At 39.2% G+C, this 21,966-nt stretch overlaps 1 protein-coding gene across 1 annotated transcript in view; it reads left to right on the top strand.

Annotated features, from left to right (window-relative positions):
* The window catches only part of LOC120531521 (dynein beta chain, ciliary-like), a 285,809-nt gene that overhangs the window by 228,722 nt on the left and 35,121 nt on the right, over positions 1–21,966 (top strand). The window contains exons 40-41 of the mRNA XM_039756997.1: positions 14,677–14,878; positions 16,515–16,690. Of these exons, the coding sequence (XP_039612931.1) occupies positions 14,677–14,878; positions 16,515–16,690 (378 nt within the window). The remainder of the gene's footprint in view (positions 1–14,676; positions 14,879–16,514; positions 16,691–21,966) is intronic.

Genomic DNA, 21,966 nt, shown 5'->3' with positions numbered 1-21,966 from the left:
TGTTAAGTAGTAGTTAAGTAGTTCACAGAGCAAGACATGTAAAGAAGAGTTTGACCAGGATTTCTTTTCAATAGCTATCCAAGCTGCTATAGTTTGATCTCTTTCTCCTTCTTTCTACCGTCTTAAAAATATGTATATTCATGGTCCATTACTAGTATTAGAAATTAGGTAGTGCCATATCCCTACTGATTTAGATCGTTGTAATATTGCTAACTGTAAAATGAAGAGATGGCTAAGTTTTGAACCCTAACTTTCCAAACATGCTGAAAAAATTAAACTGAAATAGATACTCATTTTTTTGTCTTTTAGTAGATATTTAAACTGTAGTGAGACAGAGAAGACTGGAGTGCAAGAGTGTTGAATTGGAATATTCAAGTTATTTACATTGTTAAATCCATACATTCTATGCAGTTCTTCAAAATATACCTAATACACTTGGAATTGGGGAATATGGATTAGTAATATCCACCCATCCATTATCCATCCATCCATCCATTTTCTAACCCGCTGAATCCGAATACAGGGTCACGGGGGTCTGCTGGAGCCAATCCCAGCCAACACAGGGCACAAGGTAGGAAGCAAACTCCAGGCAGGGCGCCAGCCCACTGCAGGATTATTAATATAAATATGTCATTTGTAAAAAGAGATACTTTCTGTTCAGGTCCATCCCTTATAATTCCTGTTTGGAGTTGTAACATTCTTCAACTTTTTCTGGATTTTACTGCTGGGTAGAATTCATATTCATATCATTTTGGGGATTTCTGAACCCAAGGAATTCAATTTTGCTATTCGTTTTTTGTCAGTGTGCTTTTTTTAAAAGTTGTTTGTGTTTACTGTTAATTTAAATGCCATTTTGTTTTATTTTTGGGCACTGCCTAGCAAATTTTGTTACTATGGTAATTCTTCCCATAATCCCGTATGAGTGTGTGATTACTGACATCACCATGTGTGACAGTATAAAGGTTGCCACATACATTTTCAGCCTGAGATTTGGATACTGAAATAGTGACAACATGAAACTTTATTTTTGATTCTATGTTTGCTTGTTTTTTTTTTTTTCTTTGACTACGATTTCTGGTTAACATTAAGCCTTTGACAATCTCGTTTTCTTTGATCTCCTGGTTTTTGACACAGTTTTGAATTTTGACCATGTCTTTTTTTTCCCAGTCTTCCTCATTAAAATGTATGCTGACTACTTCTTTCATTAGTCAGTCTATCCTAGAATATTTGATTGTTTAGGATTGTGGATAGTGAAGGGATCAAGAGCCATTTTAAAATAGTGTTGTAGACAAAGGGCAATCCTATGTGGATCCATGTTGAAAAGTAAAATGTTCAAGTTATGTTATTCAAAGAAATAGATCCTTCTGGAATAGGCTGGAATATTTTAATCCTGTACTCCATAAGCTGGTTTAAAAAAAGGTGGATTTGCCCTGAAAAGGACATTAAAACAGACTAGGAAATGACCTAAGGGAAAGTACAAAAGAAAAACAAAAAAACATTAATCTGGTGATAGTGAAACCAAAATCAAAAGTCTAAGTTAAAATAAAAAAGCAATGCATGAGGTTGACATCAGAAGTCAGAAACAGCTAAATTCACAATTATTGTGAGGAAGACATTTATAAAACTATCCATATACTTGGATGCCAACTGAAAAATGCTGCTATATTTTATAATGACATCGACACCACAAAAATGATAGGTCTTGTGTCTAGCAACAGCCCTAGCAACAATAAACAAGAGAGCAACAAAATGGTGGTGCATTGGAATTTTAACATGGAGTCATAGTAAACAAAAATACATTTCAAAAATTAAATATGAGCCATACATCATAAATTGTTTTAATATAAAATAAGCCTGTGAAGTTAAAGTTGGGCCCAATTCCAAATTTAAGTATGTCTGTTCTACTGCGTCAAAGACTTTATCTGCAACCAAGGATAGTAGGTCCTCAGGAGGCTTAAAGACTGTAGAGATATTCAAACATTCCTTAAAGGTATGCTTATATTTGACTTATTTTACCAGATCTAGTTGTATCTAGTTGTATTCTTTTGTTATTGCCTTAGTCAAGATCATGTGGCATTTTCACACGTAGTTCATTTTGTGGGTTTGATTTAGATAGATGTGAGCACACCAAGACAACTGGACCGAGATCTTTAATATGTTTTCCTGGGAGAAAATGTTGCTGGCCAATGACAAAACTCCATGGCATGTCTAAAGGGTGTTTATTGATATGTATAATTTACTTGTAAGTTTGCAGTGTGAAACACAACCAAACTAACTGGAAATTGAAACAAAGTAGTGAATCACCCCGATTCGGAACAAAGCAAATGAACTAAGAGTTTGAGAAAACCTTTAGTATCATTGTTTAGTACTGAAAGAGGTACGTATATAAGATATACACATTCTAATTTTTTTCTTCCTATGAAAAACTCTTATTGATGCCTGACATACTTTTAAATGAAGCTAATTTCTTTTTTAGTTTTCTCAAATATTGCCAACAATAAGTGACATTATTTAAATAAGGTAGTTTTTTTTGTTTTTTTAAATAAAAATTCTGCTGGATACCCACTCCACTCTGTAGCAATACAATCACATCTTAATCTCAGGGAGTTTAATAAGAGGTCTGTCCAGCTCCTCTATATGTGATGCTTGAGACTGCAGCATTTTGTATTTCTCTAAGAAAGTCTTTTGTAAGAGCCTCACTTTCAATGTATTTAGAGGTACTGTATACAGAATCCTGTCGTATGCCTATATTACTTATTTCTTTATGTTCAGTGACTTTAAATCCATCCACATTATTGATCACTATAATGGCATTTCAAACTTCCTTCTTGTGTAGTTGCTGAGCCAGCATCTAGTTTGCCTTTTCCCTGTGTTCATTCAGTATCAGTTGCACTTTTTCTTTTCTAGTCAGTAAGTTGAATTCTGTTTTCTGTGATAGTCTTTTTAACAACCTCGGAGGAGGGCAATTTTGCATATTCTTCATCAGTTTTAGCCATATCAGTAGATATATTAATTCTGATTACTTTCTGGAATGTAATTTATTTTTGAGTGAATCATAGCAGACTATTTGTCCACTTAAGTAAGCTTTCAGTGTTTCCCAAAGTGTCCCAGCAAATGCCTCTGCAGAAATATTTTTTAAAAAGAAGTAAATTTATATGGAAACAAATGCTCTAAACTCTTCATCTGTTTTAGTGTTAATAAAGGCCTGAGTTGGGAGTTAGGGTTTGGATTTGTCTTGTTTAAAATGATACACACGTGACCAGAGCATGATTTAATTCATGCAAAAGAAAATTATACACCACACTTGGTTACCTCAGCTTAGGTTATCTAAGACATACTCAGGCCTAGACCCTAATTCAAACATCCACCTCACTTGTTAATTTGTTTTGGGATTGTCTCATATTTAGATCATCCTGGAAAAAAATGTTTGTCAACCTCTCTGACAGTATCAGTTTCGTTAATCCTAATCCACCAACAACAGCATTTGAAGGTGTCTGGACAGGATAACATTGCATGTTGTGGTATCTTATACTACATTGCTCATGCAATCCCTTATTCTTACCTAATGGGGATAATTGTGCAATAGAGAAAGGATGTCCTAGTCTGTTTGAAATTAGAAGAAACAAAAAAACATTTTCCATTTGAGGAACTGTCCAAGTCATCTTTAGAATGGGATACAAATTTATTAAAGTTCTCCTTAAGTAATTATAGGTAATCTTTTAGAAGCGGCAGTATCTTTAAGTAACAACTATGTATTAGGCTATGCAATTTCATAGCTCTCCGAAAGGGATGGGAATGATGTTGAAAAAGAATTTGATTTAAAATATGGCATTGCTGAATATATTCAACTAAACTATATCAGTCTATTGTAATTTCTGTCATTTCATAAATCTAATCAAGGGGGATGTGTTAATTTGGGTTAGTAAATAATGCAAAACCAATATAATGTGTGGCCTTAATTATTTATGTTTGTAATAATTTGGCACATCCAAGGAACCTGGATTATTTAAGAGTCCTGGTGCAAAGTAAGTTTTTAAAACATGGCAACAAATAAAAATAATGAATAAACACATCAAAAAATGATCAATTTCTACAATAATGAACTGCCCCTTTCATCAAATTACCCTTCTCCAGAAAACAGCAACTCAGCTGTTTTGTCCAAAAATATGCATTTTATATCTCTATGAAATGAAGTTGGACCAATCCGAGAAACTGCAGGATATGGTATACTGCCTAAAATATTGTTGCGTTTTCAAGAATATCAGGGCATGTATCAGATGATGCTTCACTGATCAGTGAGACAGAGGATAGGAGTCAGGTGGTGAATTTTATTTATTTGTGCAGAAAGAAGTTTCTGCATCTTAATATCAGCAAAAGCAAACAAGTGATTATTGACTGATAGACCCTCTACACCTGGTCACTATTCAGGGAGTGCAGGAGGTGCTCTCCTACAAGTACTTGGGGGTCCACATTAATGACAGGTTGGACTGGTTCCATAAGACAGAAGAACTAAACTACTCAAAAAAATTAAAGGAACACTTTGAAAACACAACATATCTTAATGGGAAAAAATATAATGCTGGATATTTATATTAATATGGATGGTAATGTCTTAGGAGTGAAAGGATGCCACATCGTTTGATGGATATGAAAATTGTCAAACTACAGAGGGCTGAATTCAAAGACACCCCGAAAATCAAAGTGAAAAAATGATGCAGAAGGCTAGTCCATTTTGCCGAAATTTCATTGCAGTAACTCAAAATTGTACTCAGTAGTTTGTATGGCCCCCACATGCTTGTATGCATGCCTGACAACATCAGGGCATGCTCCTAATGAGATGATGGATGGTGTCCTGGGGAATCTCCTACCAGATCTGGACCAGGGCATCACAGAGCTCCTGGACAGTCTGAGGTGCAGCCTGGCGGCGTTGGATGGACCAAAACATAATGTCCAAGAGGTGTTCTATTGGATTTAGGTCAGGCCAGAATAGGGGCCAGTCAATGGTATCGATTCCTTCATCCTCTAGGAACTGCCTTCATACTCTCGCTACATGAAGCCGGACATTATGGTGCACCAGGAGGAACCCAGGACCCACTGCACCAGCATAGGGTCTGACAATGGGTCCAAGGATTTCATCCCGATACCTAATGGCAGTCAAGGTGCCATTGTCTAGCCTGTAGAGGTCTGTACAGCCCTCCATGGATATGCCTTCCCATATCATCACTGACCCACCACCAAACCGGTCATGCTGAATGATGTTACAGGAAGCACAATGTTCTCCAGGTCTTCTCCAAACTCCTTTCATGTCTGTCACATTTATTCAGGGTGAACTTGCTCTCATCTGTGAAAATCACAGGGCGCCAGTGGAGGACTTGCCAATTCTGGTATTCTGTGGCAAATGCCAATCGAGCTCCACGATGCCAGGCAGTGAGCACAGGGCCCATTAGAGGACATCGGGCACTCAGGCCACCCTCATGAAGTCTGTTTCTGATTGCTTGGTCAGAGACATTCACACCAGTGACCCGATGGAGGTCATTTTATAGGGCTCTGGCAGTACTCATCCTGTTCCTCCTTACCTAAAGGAGCAGATAGCAGTCCTGCTGATGGGTTAAGGGCCTTCTACGGCCATGTCTAGCTCTCCTAGAATAACTGCCTGTCTCCTGGAATCCTGACCTTGAGACTGTGCTGGGAGACCCAGCAAACCTTCTGGCAATGGCACGTATTGATGTGCCATCCTGGAGAAATTGGACTACCTATGCAACCTTTGTAGGGTCCAGGTATCTCCTCAAGCTACCAGTAGTGACACTGACCATAGTCAAATGAAAAACTAGTGGAAAAACAGATGAGGAGGGAAAAATGTCAGTGGCCTCCATTTGTTAAACCATTCCTGTTTTGCGGGTCAAATGTTTTGCTCCTCTAGTGCACCTGATATTAATTTCATTAACACCAAAGCAGCTGAAACTGATTAACAACCCCCTCTGCTACTTAATTGACCAGATCGATACCTCAGAAGTTTCATTGACTTGATGCTACACTCTGATTAAAAAGTGTTCCTTTCATTTTTTTGAGCGGTATACTGTATATAAGAAAGGGCAGAGCAGGCTCTTTTTCATTTGGAAACTGTGTTCCTTTAGTGTGAGAAATGACATCCTTCACATTTTCTCTTCAACTCTATGATGGGTATTGTCACAAAAATGACCATCAAGCATTAAGAAGGTTTGGGGCAGCCACCTGTATAATTGTTCCTGGCTGCAAAACTGATTAAGAAAACTAGACATGTTCATACAAATGAGTCCAAAGCAGAACTAATTCTCTGGAGACAAGATGTCGGCTTTAAAGGCCAGTAAAGGAAGTGATGTCATCAATACCGGAACTGGAAGTGACGTCACTGGCTGCCCCAGAGTTGGGCGGGATTTCCCTAGAATGGTCTGCAAAAGATCGAGAGGGAAAATTAGTGCACTTCGCCACCCCCTGGTCTGGCATGGAATCACATGTATTCAAGCCCTTTAGTTGTCTCCTAAACACACGTGTGTGACAGTATCTATATATATAATTCATAAGGCAAGACAACCATGGAAAGCACGCTGGAAGGGTTGTGGATTCACTAAGCCGCCGACAAGTGAGACACCTATGGCGCACGCAGGAAGGAGCCACGGCCACCAACTCCAAGACCATTGGATACGACGACAAATCGCAGGGCCACGGCCACGAACTCGGACGCGACGACACAGAAAAAATGGCATCATTTATATTCGTCTGTTGTAGAGGCCACATGCAGTGCAGGTCAGGTTAATGTCATGTGCATGTTATGCACCTCCGAGCTATGTTGACTGTTCATGGCATGTTTCTCGCGGAGGTGAATCGCCATATGCAGCGTGTGAAACAGTTTGAGAGGGGTATCCCATGGGATCCTTAAAACAATCCTTTACAACTGAGGTTAAAGCACAATGAAGTAAGCAGTCTTTAAAAAACGAGTTTTCGGTTACGACTCACGACCGAGTGCACCATAGCAAACTGTTTTACACGCTACATACAGCTATTCGCACCAGCGACAAACATGCATCTTCTTAGAAGCTCCTGCAGGAACACGAAGACGTTTTCCTGCCCACCAACAAACCTTTTTTACCGGCCGGCGTCGACCCTCGCTCTCTAGTCATTCACACTGCCTGCCCATTTGCCCAGACGCAAAAACTCAACGACCACACAGTTAGTCCCTTTCGTCTGTGGTAAGAGTCCACATGCACGTCTGAGCCACGCGGCGTTTGTTATGCCACGGGTTCACTATTGTGTTGTATTTTGCCCTATCCAGAGTTCCATCTTTTTATTCATTTACTGTTGTATTCTCACACCAACCCGTTTTAGACATCCGTGTCTTTCCAAAAGTGTTTAGCATTCAATAAATAATTATGCATGAGATTAACCGTGTGTCTACCTAGCGCAGAGAGGTGTGGGTAAGCCGTTGAACCCCATTCAGGCTGCAAGCCGTGGAATTCCCACTAAGTGTGACTCATATGCTCCCACTAATTACGTCTGTACCCTTTGTACACACCCCCCTCCCACCTCGCTACAACCGTGGTCGGGTATCTTGGTGGATTATATATAGAAAAGCAGCCAAAACTGAGGGGTATCCCATGGGGTCCTTAAAACATTCCTTTGCAAATGAGGTTAAAACACAATGAAGTAAGCAGTCTTTAAAAACCGTATTTTCGGTTACGACGCACAACCGCGTGCACCATAGCAAACTGTTTTACACGCTACATACAGCAATTCGCATCCGCGACAAACATACGTCTTCTTAGATGCTCCTGCACTTTGTTCACACCCCCCTCCCACCTCGCTACTACCGTGGTCGGGTGTCTTGGTGGATTATACTGTATATAGAAAGGCAGCCAAAACCGCACAGAGCAATGAAAAGTCTAGAGTTCCATCTTTTCATTCACTTTCTGTTGTATCCTCAAACCCTCCCTTTTTAGACAACTGTGTCTTTCCAGCAGTGTTCAACCATCAATAAATAATTATGCGGCGTTTGCTATGCCGCGGGTTCACTATTGTGTTGTATTGCTCTCTCCAGAGTTCCATCTTTTCATTCATTTACTGTTGTATTCTCACACCAACCCATTTTAGACATCCAGAAGTGTTTAGCATTCAATAAATAATTATGCATGAGATTGACCGTGTGTCTACCCGGCGCAGAGAGGCGTGGGTAAGCCGTTGAACCCCATTTGGGCTGCAAACCGTGGAATTCCCACTAAGTGCAACTCATACGCTCCCACTGGTTATGTCCCAACCCTTTGTACACACCCCTCTCCCACTTCGCTACTACCGCAGTCGGGTGTCTTGGTGGATTATATATAGAAAAGCAGCCAAAACCACACAGAGCAATGAAATGTCTACGTCAGTCACAGGTACATGTGGACTGTGTAAAGACGATGACTCAAGTGACGAGTTGGAGGTGGGCACATGAGCGGGCAGTGCATACTGAACGAGAAATCAGCAGACTAGCATGACGGACGGAGTTGAATGGACGTCCTTCTCCTCTCCTCCCGTTCCACACTCCGCGCCGTGCACCCCCATCCCTCTGTCTTTCAGGAGAAGGCGCGAGGGCGGTCCGCCAGTTTTCAGTCACGAACGATTGTGTGTTGGTTCGTTCCGTGCATTGTTACAATGTTGCTTTTCTTGCTGATTTATTACATTACCGATTTTTCAAATGTTAATTTTCTCCCTGTGCTTAAAAATCATTAAAAAACCAGCCTGATTATGCCGCGTATGGTACGCCGCGGGTTGGCTAGTATGAGTATAGTTTTCTATGCTGTGGTGTGCTGGGCTGGTAACATCACTTCAATAGAGTGAATCAACAAACTAATTAAAAGGGCAAGCTCAGTTATTGGAGGCACTCTGGACTCCCTGGAGGTCATAGTGAAGGAGAGAGTTTAAACAAAATGTGTGCCATTATGAACAATGCTGCACATCCTCTCTCTGACACACTAACACTGAGTGCTTTCAGGCAACAAATTATTCGGCAAACGTGTGTCAAGAAACGCTACTGGAGCTCCTTAATACCCTCACTGTGTCTGTAACAGCCAAGTCAGAAGTATTCTTTGTTTTTAAATTTTCTTCCTTTTAAGTCATTCTACTGTGTGTTCAGAACATTGTGTGTGTCTGTATATTTATTTATTTACACAGCTTCTGTAAAATGCCAAATTTTCCCCTGGGGAGAAATAAAGTTCTGTCTCTCTAATAAAGTGCCTGCTTTGCGGATGATGATATTGAAACAGATTCTACAGACACCTGCTGAGAAGCTTAAATTAAGGTTTGGAAGAGACACTGCTATCAAATAAAACCATTAACAATATACACCTTGCTTTGTCCATTTTAAAGCCTCCCTAATTTGTTATGGGTGTGTGAGGGTTTCAGACTACCCCACAAAATGAAGTACACAGCAGGAGCAAAGCTTGGACTGAGTGACAGTTAAATTGAAGAACACATTGACACATTCCAGACCAGCAAAACTGGAGTTTAGATAGATTGATTGATAGATAGAAATTTAGTTGTCCCTAATATGGAGAAGAATCCACAGACAGAGGACATGCAAACTGCACATGTGGCCGGGATATGAACCGTGGTGCTAACCACTGCACCACCATACCACCCAAAAGAATGTGTCTTTTATCAATTAATAAAGAACACCAAGTCACAGCCAAGTAACTGATCTCCTATTCTACCGCTGACCAGTACTTAAAAAAAGGAGTTCTACTTCTACTTGAAGGACAGCAATTAATAAATGTCCACTTTTAGTCTTTTATTAAAACAGTATATCACAGAAGATATTGTGCCTTCCCAAAAAACCTGAAATGACCCAAAATATAGTCACCAATGTATGATCGGAATATTTGAGTCTCAGTAACATGAGTGACTGTCAAAGATGATGCCTTTTCTCTCTTCCATCAACTCAGCAGCTTGTGTTTTCTCTATGGCTTTTAATTAATTCTAAAGCATGTTTTGTAATTATTGTCCTTAATATGCCAGCTCTTTGCCGGAGAATTAATTTGAGCAGACTTTAATTTATGCCCTTACTGAAACATCACTTGTCACTTTGCACTATAATGCCACAATATTAACTGCCATTCTATTAATTACCGGAGAAAAAGCAGCTTCTTCCCTCCACTGCAAGCTCCACTGCTGCTTCTTGTAAAGGTAGAATCAGAAAAATATGAAGAAAGGACGTACTTCTTTGCCCTAGGCGAGCAAATTTAGAAAGATCCCTGCTGGGTGCAGACTCCATGAAAATAATTGTAAAACATTTTCTTAGCTTCAGGTTTTTACAGTAAAGAAGGATTTCCTCTCTAATGACTTTTTTACAGGTATTGATTCTGTAAAAATTTGGTCAGTTAATGTATGGCTTTTAGCATAATAGTTGGTGTGCTATTAGAAACAGTTACAATGTCTACCATGATAACTTCAAAAATAATTACCTTTTAAAGACCATAAAATAGTGCTAGCAAGTGCTGTTTTATTGTGCCTCTATAGTTCTCTGTTTTTAATTATTACATACAAAACAAATAAAAACTAACTGAAATAACAAAATAAACAAGGATATATGCTCACCTTCCACTTTATTAGGTACACCTGTTCAACTGCTTGTTAATGCAAATATCTAAACAGCCAATGACATGGCAGCAACTCAATTTATTTCAACATACAGGCATCATCAAGATGACCTGCTGAAATTTAAAGTGAACGTTAGAATGTTGAAGAAAGATGATTTAAGTGACTTTGAACATGGCATGGTCGATGGTGCCAGACGGGATGGTCTGAGTATTTAGAAATGTGCTGATTTACTGGGATTTTCATGCACTATCTCTAGGGTTTACAGAGAATGGTCAGAAAAAGGGAAAATATCCAGTGAGTGACAGTTGTCTGGGTGAAAATGCCTTGTTGAGGTCAGAAGAGAATGGCCAGACATTTTTGAGCTAATAGAAAAGCAACAGTAACTCAAATAACCACTCATTACAACCAATGCACAACACTCCAAACCTTAAAGACCACACTGGGTGCCACTCCTGTCAGCTAAGAACAGACAACTGAGGCTATAATTCACACAGGCTCACCAAAATTGGACAACAGAAGACTGGAAAAATATTGCCTGGTCTAATGAGTCTCAATTTCTGCTTTGACATTCAGACATTCAGATGGAATTTGCAATCAACAACATGAAAGCATAGATCCATCCTGCCTTATATCAACAGTTCAGGACTGTGTTGGTGGTGGTGTAGTAATGGTGTGGGGGATATTTTCTTGACACACTTTGTTTAATGCCACAGCCTACTTGAGTATAGTTGCTGACCATGTCCATCCCTTTATGGTAGCAGTGTACCTATCTTCTGATGGCTACTTCCAGCAGGATAATGTGCCATGTCACAAAGCTCAAATCATATCAAACTGATTTCTTGAACATGAGAATGAGTTCACTGTACTCAAATGACCTCCACAGTCCCCAGACCAATAAAGCAATTTAGGATGTGGTAGAATGAGAGATTTGCATCATGGATGTGCACTCGATAAATATGCAGCAATTGTGTGATTCTATCATGTCAATATGGACCAAAATCCCTGAGGAATGTTTCCAGCACCTTGTTGAATCTATGCCATTAAGAATTATGGCAGTTCTGATGGCAAAACAGGGTCCAACCCAGTACTAGAAAGGTGTACTTAATACGTGGCCAGTAAGTGTATATCAAACATAAACAAAGCCAAATGTAATATGCTCAAATTTTAAAATGTTTGCCGTTCATATGTTTCCTTTTATGGATCCCATAAAGAAATAAGGGCAATCTTTTTGTGCGCATGAGGCAGCATACATCGCTGAATGATACTAGGGAAATAGTGAACTAAAGGGAGTAGGGACATCATAAAATAAGTTAAGATTGTAGCAGTTAGGTTAGGAAATGGGGACAGACAGTCAAGGGAGTAGGATGATTATCTAAGACAATAAACTCCACATTTATACAAGATATTAAATTGTGTGAATGGGATGCAGAGTTGTTGGAATGAGGTAGTTAGCTGTGGAATGATTTAGTTAGACCCTGGGAAGAAGGTAATGAACTCTGAGAATAAAATAAAAATTTGAGGGAATGAAGCAGTAAATTGTTTTATGAGATAACCAGCCACATAAAGAGATCATGAACTGATAGAAAAACAAACATTTGTGAAAGCGACAGAGATAATTTTGGGTACAGGGTGAATAGCCACAGAAATGAAAAGCTGTGGAAGTGGTATCACAAATAATGGTAACTTAAGCATCTATCAAATTCATATCATATATTCTTCCAATTCACTTGTGTAATCCAATTGTAAGGTCTCAGGAAGCTGGGTGTTTCCTAGCAGCATTGTACAGAAAGCAAGCACCAGTGCTCTTCAGGAAGTCGTCCATCACAGGGCACACCAGGAAAGTTTAAACCTTGCCGTATAACCTGCTGTAACACAAGTCTTTAGGATGTAGAAGAGGAAAAACCTGGAGTGCCTGGAGCAAAACCCACACAAACATAAAAAGAGCATGCAAAACCCACCAGCCTGAGATCTGAACCCAATGCACAACACTGCATCAAATTCAGATTAGCTCAGTTTTATTTCATATTATTTTCTTCTTATCAGACTGACTGAAGTTACATACAGTACATCACAAGAATCAATGTGTTGTATATTGGCCGGACATGCAAATAAATATTTGTTCTACTTTGTATATGTTACAATAAACTTCAATGATAAGATAGTAATGAGAAAGCACTTTATTGAAAATAATAAATAAAATAGTAAAATAAACTGTGAAAACCATACAATTGTGTACATTCTAGCAATTGTGTAAAGCCAGCCCCCGGACAGACAGACAGACAGCAGAATGTCCAAAACACACACGTTTATTATTCTTTAAGCACCACAATGTCTTATCACCAACAACTGTCTCTTGTCTCTCTTTTTCCTTCTCTGACTTCTGTTCCCCTCCTCACAAGATCCGTCTCCTTCCCCCCAACTCCGGCTCATCTACTGGAGGGAGGTGGCCCCTTTTATAATAACCCGGATGGGCTCCAGGTGCTCCATCCGACGACACTTCCTAGTGTGGCGGAAGTGTCAGATGAGCACCCAGAAGCACTCCGGAAGCCCCTGGGATTTCTTCTGGCAGCACTTCCTGGTGTGGTGGAAGTGCTGCCATCCAGGGTTCCATAACTGTCCGGGCGCCCCCTGGCAGAGACCACGTCCTCCCATAGGGATGAACTTCCCAGCTCTGTTCCAGTGGCCCCCAAGCAGACCAGGGCGGCTGCCCTCTCGTAGCCCAGGGAAGGTATCGTCCCTCTCGTGGACCGTCCAGGCATCCCGGCTGGGTAGGGTTCCCAGCCGCCTGGCATACAATGTAATATATACATGCTGTATATGTTTTTATATAGTGAAGGCATATTCAGTCATCCATTTCCAAATACCACAATACATAATAGCAACTGGGCTTTCCCTACAGCACTGGGAATAAAGCATGAATAAGTCACTGGGCATGCAGTTGGTCACACACACACATACACATACTCATTCACTGTGGTGCAGACATAACAGGTCACGCAAAGGTAAAGGTTTGGATGCCAACTGGGTCATCATGTTTAATTAACTGAACTGTCCAACAAAAAGAACACCTCCTGGCATTATGTTTCTTGCCATTAGGCTCAATGCAAAACAAAAGACACTTGGGTCTAGCCACAGATCTTAAGGTTTATCAGACAGGAGTGTCATTCATTGGGTCGCTCTGGTCACAAAAGACGCTTCCTTCCGGTCATCCGGGTTTCTTAGAGATGGTGAACTAGAAGGGGTGTGGGGCTAAGTACCCTCACTGGGAAGTTTCTTGGCACTGTGGTGAGAGAAGGAAAAGAAAATGTTAACGACAGTGTCCCCTCTCGTCTCGGTGGATTGTTACATATCTCAATGGAGCCCATAAGAAAATTCTGGGAGAATATTAGAATTATCAGTTAACTCAGGGCTCCTTGTGTCTGTGGTAATTTTTCTCCATGTGCTCCTCGTTCCCAAAGACAAACAGTTAGGTTAAATAGAATGAAATGTACAAAAATAACTGGATTTATAATAAACTGAGATCACTTACAAATGCTGGGAATGAGATAGAAAGTTCTCTGTAAGAGAAAAAGTTAGTAATTCCTAAGAAGAAATTATTAAATTGTGTATGAAAGAGAACAAGCCATACATTATAGCAAGACAATAAATTGCAAAAGAAATACAGAGATGAAGAAGGAAGATAAAGAATAAAGACAAAATATTGTATGATATAGAAATTCATGAGAGCAAGGGCAAAGTCAAGTTTATGTAACACTCAGTGACATTAAATATCCACATTATAGTTACTGTATAAAACAGTGAAAATGGAAAGTGATAATAACTCTTTATAATGATTTTATTTTGCATGGTGCAACCTCATTATACTACATAGCCCTCTTATTATACTATGGTGTACAGAAGATGATGCTACATTGTGTGGCTTAGCTGTGACTTCAGCACAAATATATCTGAATGTAAAGTGACCACTTTGGTCTGTAATGTTCTGTCTCATTATTTTTATAATAAATGAGAACAGCTGATAGATTAAAGAATGATGACTCTGATTTCCTCCTGTGCTTGTGATTTAAGGAATGCAAGTGGATGAACCATTCCCTGCAGGATATTCGGCTGCAGCTTACACGGCTCTCCACTGCTTTGTGTGGAGGCTTGCAAGCACTTCCAGGTCATCTCTCAGAGGTGACAGAGGCTCTCCTCAGAGGACAAGTTCCAGAATCTTGGCTTCATCCAAACTGCCGACCAGACACTAGTAGTCTTCAGTCCTGGATTGAAGGTACATAGGCTTTCATTTAATGTATCTCCTTGAATTTCTGAAAATGATATTGGGAGATTGGTCCCAGAGTAAGAGTTTTATGAGGTCATCTTAGTGCAAGCAGAAATGTCTTTGTAAATGTATACTTGTTGTGTCAGTGTGTGTTATAAAGAATGCTTGTTTTGCAGGTTCATGTATTAATGAATAGCAGTGCTTGTGTCTATTGATTGTGGTGCATGTGTGACATACTTTACCTGCATTACGTTGGCTTTGTTTTCAAAAACCATTGAGACGGATTCTGCTTCTAGTCATGCTTGACCACATAAACCATTGAATCGGATCACAGAGCTTAGCAACATTGAGAGTGCCTCAGACTAGACTGTGAACTCTGTTCACCTGAGACCTTGACACTGGCATTCTCATGCTTTCCAAGCATGGCTATGGTTGTTTCTTGTAAAATTAAAGAGTGTGACAAATCATAAAGGGCTGAGGTCCTGTGGAAGGCCCCATTTTAATGTCCAAAAAGGAAAGAAAAATAAAATGCTGGATACATTTTTTAAGAACAAAGTTAGCTGCCATGTTGAAGTCCAACTTTGTTGGCAGTTAGTCCCAAATTGAATGCTGTCTTCCAGTCAGATCCCTTTAACACTAGAATTACCAAAGCCTAAGAAAAAACTTGTAAACCTGGCCCACCTTAAATCCGTTCGCAGATCTCCATCAGTGTCTTTTCTTTTATAAATGTGTCGATAAGTGCAAGCAACTTACTATCCCATCCTCCTACCGCCACAGAAACAGCAAAAATTAACTTTGTTTATCAGGGAGTGAGGTAGTACCTAGAGCTGTATAGTGTAAATAATATATCGTTATTTGCAGCAAATACATTTCATGTGTGTTCCGTGTCTACAAAGATCTATGTAAGTGTAGCATGACAGAAATATTGAAAACATGCCTAAAAGACAAACTTTTTTCATGTTTTAATACTAACGACAAAATTTTGACATGAAGTGTATAATGTGTGAAGACTCAAGTCCAAATATCAAATAAGCGCTTTCACAAAAGGTACAAGTATGGGATAGTAGGTTGCTTGCGCTTATCGACACATTTACAAAACAAAAGACGCTGATAGAGAGGTGCGAATGGATTTAAGGTGTGCTGGGACTACGAGGTTTTTTGTAGGCTTTGGTAATTTTACTGTTAAATAGCAATTCCAGTGAAAAGGGAGAGGCTACATTCATTTTCCTGGAAGTGATGCCAGAGCTCATCCTGAGGTTAGTATTGGTGTCACTTTAATAATCTCCCCGCTTTGTTTTTCTTGACACAGACCCGTAAGACATTACTCATGCTTGCATAAGTGACATTCTTTTCAAATGTCTTTTTCTGTGTTTGCTTTTAAAGATGCACTTTGTAAAATTCACTCCTTAAGTTAATGATTGGTTGATTGAGTCTAATTTTTAAACATAACCCACTTGGGAGTTGTAATTTCATTTGACACAGGTGATTAAATACACTGTAGGTTTCTGATATGAAACTCCCCTTACATTTTCATATTGCACTTTCCATAGTTGATTTTATTACATGTAAGAGCTGTTTTCCCTTCAGTATCCCTGTATTCAGGAAACGGTGGAGACTCATTTTGTTTCTGGTTATCTAAATGCAGATTTGAAAAGGAGCCGAAACCAGCTGGAAGAATGGACAAATGAAACTGTGCTGACTGATAAAAAGTGGAGAAGTCCAAGAGCTCCACTGTGGCTGGGTGGACTGGTCAATCCAAGTGCTCTGATCTTGTCCATGAGACAGGACTTTGCAGCAGCCAATGGCCATTTACTTGATGAGGTGCGTACTGCCATTGCATTTATTTATGCTTGTTCATCTAAGAAATTTCTTCTTCATGAACTACACTAGTGAATTCAGACCTTGTCTTAAAGATGTTGTAATCTGTCCCTCCAATCATTTTTTGAACTCACTAGTCCATTATTAAGGTAGTAGGAGACCAGCACCATTTCCAAGGGCATTGATTTACCAATGCCTGAATGGGGTGCAGTCATTTCATTTTATTTGCCTCATGTCATTTGGGACACTGATCTTGTAATAGTTTTAACCAATAGGGTTGATCATATTTATGGTTTATCCCATATATAGTATCTTCTGAATTACTTATGACTTGTGCAATCCAATACTGAATACCTCAAACACAAAGGCTCATGCATGCACACCAGTCATTTTTAGCATCTCCAGTTGTTAACACAGAAGCTTGTCTGAAGATTCTGTGAGAAGGCCATGTACAGTAGATGTGAAGAGAATAAGCAGACTCCACATCCAAGCCCCTATTTGAGCATGTGAAAGCACTGTGCTCCCCTCACAATCCACCTGTGCCAACATCAAGAGTGATAATCCTTAAGAAAGCAACACATGTTTGGATGTAACTCCACCTTAGACTTCTGTGATTATAGTTTTGTAGTTCAGAAATGTAACCACAAGTTTTATGGTTCAGGATATTCTTTGCAGAGAAAAATATATGCACATTTTATATTGGTGAATAAGAAAATTGAAATAAAGTATCAGAATAAAATAATCTAGGTGGTTAAATTTAGGTACGATCAGCTGTGAAATGTGTTAAATTTAGCTGTTCAAGTCACAAAGCCTGAGGAGAGGAGAAGACTAGTCGATGGTTTCAAGACAATAAAAAGGAGGTTTATTGTCTGCAAAGAAATACAGAGAGAGTGAGAAAGCGAACAGCATCATTTAGCTGTGTGCTCTGGAGCAGATGCTGAAAGGGATCTTGTCTGTTTCCCAGAATGGAATGTGCCCAGTGTTCACCCACCCCAGGCTATAACTTTAGATTTTGATCCCAGTGGAGGGCAACTGTTTGAGGAGAGTTTCCTTAACTGCTCCCTGAAGGAAATGACTAACAGGATAAACAATAAAGCAATAAAAGTACAACAGATGTGCTTCGCTTTCTAAGAAAATTATCTAGAGGTGTACCAGTATTGTAATATAAATACAGTAATTAAGCTCATGTATTTTCTTCCATTTACATTCTTCTGTTTATTCCATTGCTTTTTAAATAAAGCAGCATGACGTTATGTCACAGAGATTAGCCCATCCATTTCACAGTTTCTGGCACTGGGTTTGTGTGCATTTGCACACTCTCTTAGTGTCTAAATGGATTTTCCCACGGTATTCACATCCCTCATAGATCTCAAAGATGTACATGTTAGACTAATTGACAACTCAAAATTGGCAACGTATGTTTGGATATGTGATAGTTAGTAGTGTGATTGATTAGGATCTCATCCAATGTTTGTTTATGTGCATCCTCATTCTGGTTTGTCACATGAAGTTGCACTACCTTGTCCAAAACATATTTGGTGAATGAAAGTCCTGTAGATAAGATGTGGAATTTATTAGATGATGGAGTTTATGAAGGAAATAAGCAACCCCATGAAACACTACTCATATGAAACAGAGTTTTTAGAGAAGTTTTTAAATTCCAAGTACTTTGTAGACACTGAATAAAGCAAGTTCCTTAGATAATCTGAATATGAGGGCTACATATTCACATTCTTATGTTGTGTTTCAGCCAGTGTTCTACCCTGACTGGGGTCCAAGTTCATATTTTAGGTGTGTTTTGTTCATTTTTAAATCTTTTATATACGTTAATGTTACTTGTGTTGATTACTTGCATTATTCTTTGTTTTTGTCTATGTATGTAAGATGCCTAGGTTAGGTTCTGTGTTTTTTAAGGGTGGTCCCACAAGATATTAGGGCCACCTGCTAATCACTGCCAGGAATTACCATCTGCCCTGTAAATCTGGAGGGTCTCCCATAGTTCCTGGCGATTCATGTCCTAGGGAGTTTGGGTGAGTTCTATGTTTTTGCTGTGCCTTGTGCTTATTGTGATTCATTGTATTTTTTAACTTTCTGCTCTGTTTTTTGACTTCACCTTGGTATTCAGTGTTTGGACTTTGTTTGCTCATGGTGCTTTGTATTTTTAGGCAGCTCCATTTTGGCATTTGGCTCTTCAGAGCTTTGCTGTATTACAGAGTATTTTTGTGAAGTGTAAAATCTTACGTTATGAAGTTTCTTTGTTTGCCTTTCTGTCTAGCCGGGGTTTGATAGTATTGGAAGTACATTGCAACTTTTTGGGATTTATATGTTTTTGAGCTCCTAGTCATAACATTGTAAAGAATTGTGTATGGTATCTTTTGAAGTCTGCGGTGGGGTGGCGCCCTGCTTGGGGTTTGTTTCCTGCCTTGCACCCAGTGTTGGCTAGGATTGGCTCCAGCAGACCCCTGTGACCCTGTAGTTAGGATACAGCGGGTTGGATAACGGATGGATTGATGGATCTTTTGAAGTAATTTGTTTCAGTAGAACACTGAGTCACCAGAACAGTCTTCTGCACTCCTTGTTTTGTTGTGGAAGGGTACTAGGGTGATCCTGTTCCCCTTTATTCTCTTTATTATACAGGTTGTAACAGAATGCCCCAAATATCAGGATTAATTGCTGTTTTAGTTTAATACTTCCCCCTTTCCTTTACATTCTATAACCCCATGGAATTTGACAGAGTACCAGACCTGGCAGGAGAAAATATTATAAATGTATTCATGTTGTGAGGTTTCAAAACTCTTTTAGGATCCTCCCCCAAAGGGAGCGCAACTACAATGTTTGTGGAGGACTGCTTGTCCGTTGCTGAGACAACCGCAGGTTTGCAGTGCAGAACCATAGCGCCATGGAAACAACTACTAGTCAATCGAGATTGCGCTATGTCGCAGATGAGAAATACAGGGAACAGTATAACTTGGCCACTGACCTGGCCCCAAGTATGCCCGTTTGCTGTGTCTATCTATAGGAGAGTGGTAGCTCCCGCTGCAATAAATAACCCTGCTGTTCCTTTTTCAAGTTGAATAAAGCTGGATTTGCTAAAGTACTGATACTCAGCCTCGTGTTTTGTGGTGCAAGACTATAACTCACGCATCACAATCTATACTAATAGATAAAACCCGTGCATGCAGTTTGTCACATCACAGATAAAAAGGAAGACGAGCTGTTTATTGGTGCAGTAAGGAACTAATCGATGAATGAAACCTCTTATCTTTACAACGATTGACAAACACAGAATGTAACTTGAACACATCCTACAAATACAAACCTGATTGAAAGAAATAATGATAATCAAATCATTGATGACAGCAACACTCAGTAACACTCACAAAACAAATACTGTATATTGACAGTCATGTTACGTTATTTTTAAAATGTTCCCTTTTCTTTTCTAGCTTTTTTAACACACTACTTCTCGCTACGATACGCGGGTATATATATATATGTATATATATATCCCGAACTACATACTCGAATAATGGATACTTTATTCGCCATCAATGATTGTTTTGGTAAAGCCATACTCAGTGTATTCATTAGATGAACGGTAAAAAAGTAAGAGCGAGGGGAGGATGACTTATTGAGGCATGCAGGCTGTAGTTCGCGCCAACTCTATCTGAATTGCGCGATCACATTTGAAAAAAAATATCTTTTTAAGCTTTATTTACTCCATATGTGTCAAACTCAAGGGCGGGCCACATCCGCCCGGCGTAATTATATCCGCCCGAGATCATTTTATATACTGTATTATTGTTATTAATGGCCCGGGTATATGAAGCGCTGGTAACACAATAAACTACAGATCCCATAATGCAATGCAACGCTTCAGCTGCCTTGCCAAACACTTACCACGTTAATCAAGTCTAGCTTTTGATGCTGCAAGTTATTGCGAAGCTAGCTCACACGATGCTGAAGAGAAAAGTTGATTCTGAAAATAGAGCCTTTAAAAACCGATGGGAGGCTGAGTATATGTTTACTGAACCCGTGTGTCTCATTTGTGGAGCTAATGTGGCTGTAATTACAGAATTTAATCTAAGACGGCACTATGAGACAAAATACAGGGTAACCTGAATGCAATGCAGAAGATACAGAAAGCAGAAGAATTAAATAAGAATCTGACACTTCAGCGGACGTTTTACCGTGCACAATCACAAAGTGATTTCAAGTGAAGCTGCTTTTATGGGAGACAAATGCACCAGTGCAACCCTGTTGCCAAGTAATGTTAAACCAAGTCGTCACTACGGTGTTCCCAAATACGCACTTTGCTGATAAACTGAGCGCACTGCGCACTGAGTTTGCACGGCGCTTTGGTGACTTTGAAGAACAAAAAGTCCGTCTACATGCGGCTCGAACCTTGTGCATGTTTGGTAGCACATATCTGTGTGAGAAGCTCTTCTCAGTGATAAAGACTAACAAAACAGCACACAGGAGTCGCCTCACTGATGAGCACCTGCAATCCATCCTGAGAATCTCCACAACACAGAACCTCACACCAAACAGAAACGAACCTGTGGCCAAAAAAAGATGCCAGGCGTCCAGCTCTAAAATGACATATGAGCAAAGACAACTGAATGATTTGATTTGTTATTGCTGAAAGGAACACATTTTATTTATATTTCCAGGTTTTGTTATGCAGCATGTTCATATTTGAATTTGTATCATTTTGACAGGATATATTTTTATGGAGAGCAAAATCTTTTGGGATATTTAAAATCTAAGTTTATTTTTTATATTAAATTACATAAGAGTAAAGAAATTTGAATGTTTGTTCTTTTAACGTTTACTTTATTTCTAACTTGTATAATTTAGACAGGATATATTTTTATGGAGAGCAAAATATTATAAGTTGTTTAAGTTTTGAGTTGATTTATTCAGGAATAATATTCCTGTCTGTTTTTACCATTCCTACCAAAGATATTTCTGTCGACTAAATAAAAATTCCTTCTATTTAAAATTTAAAAGAACTTGAACAAATACGATAGTTCATAATATCCACGCAGACTTGCACGTAAGAGCGGAGTTATCCGTTTTAACAAGCAGCGTATTGCACTGATACTGAAATAGCTGTGTGTGTATATATGTAGATATGTATGTATATGTATATATATGTATTTGTGTGTATATATGTGTGTGTATGTATGTATGTGTGTATGCATATGTATGTGTATATATGTAGATATATATATGTGTATGTATATATGTGTATATATGTGTATATGTATAGATAT

Source organism: Polypterus senegalus, chromosome 6 (assembly GCF_016835505.1).
Source record: "Polypterus senegalus isolate Bchr_013 chromosome 6, ASM1683550v1, whole genome shotgun sequence".
Classification (NCBI taxonomy): Eukaryota; Metazoa; Chordata; class Cladistia; order Polypteriformes; family Polypteridae; genus Polypterus; species Polypterus senegalus.
The sequence above is the reverse complement of the archived record's forward strand: the minus strand, read 5'-3'. Positions and strand labels throughout refer to the sequence as shown.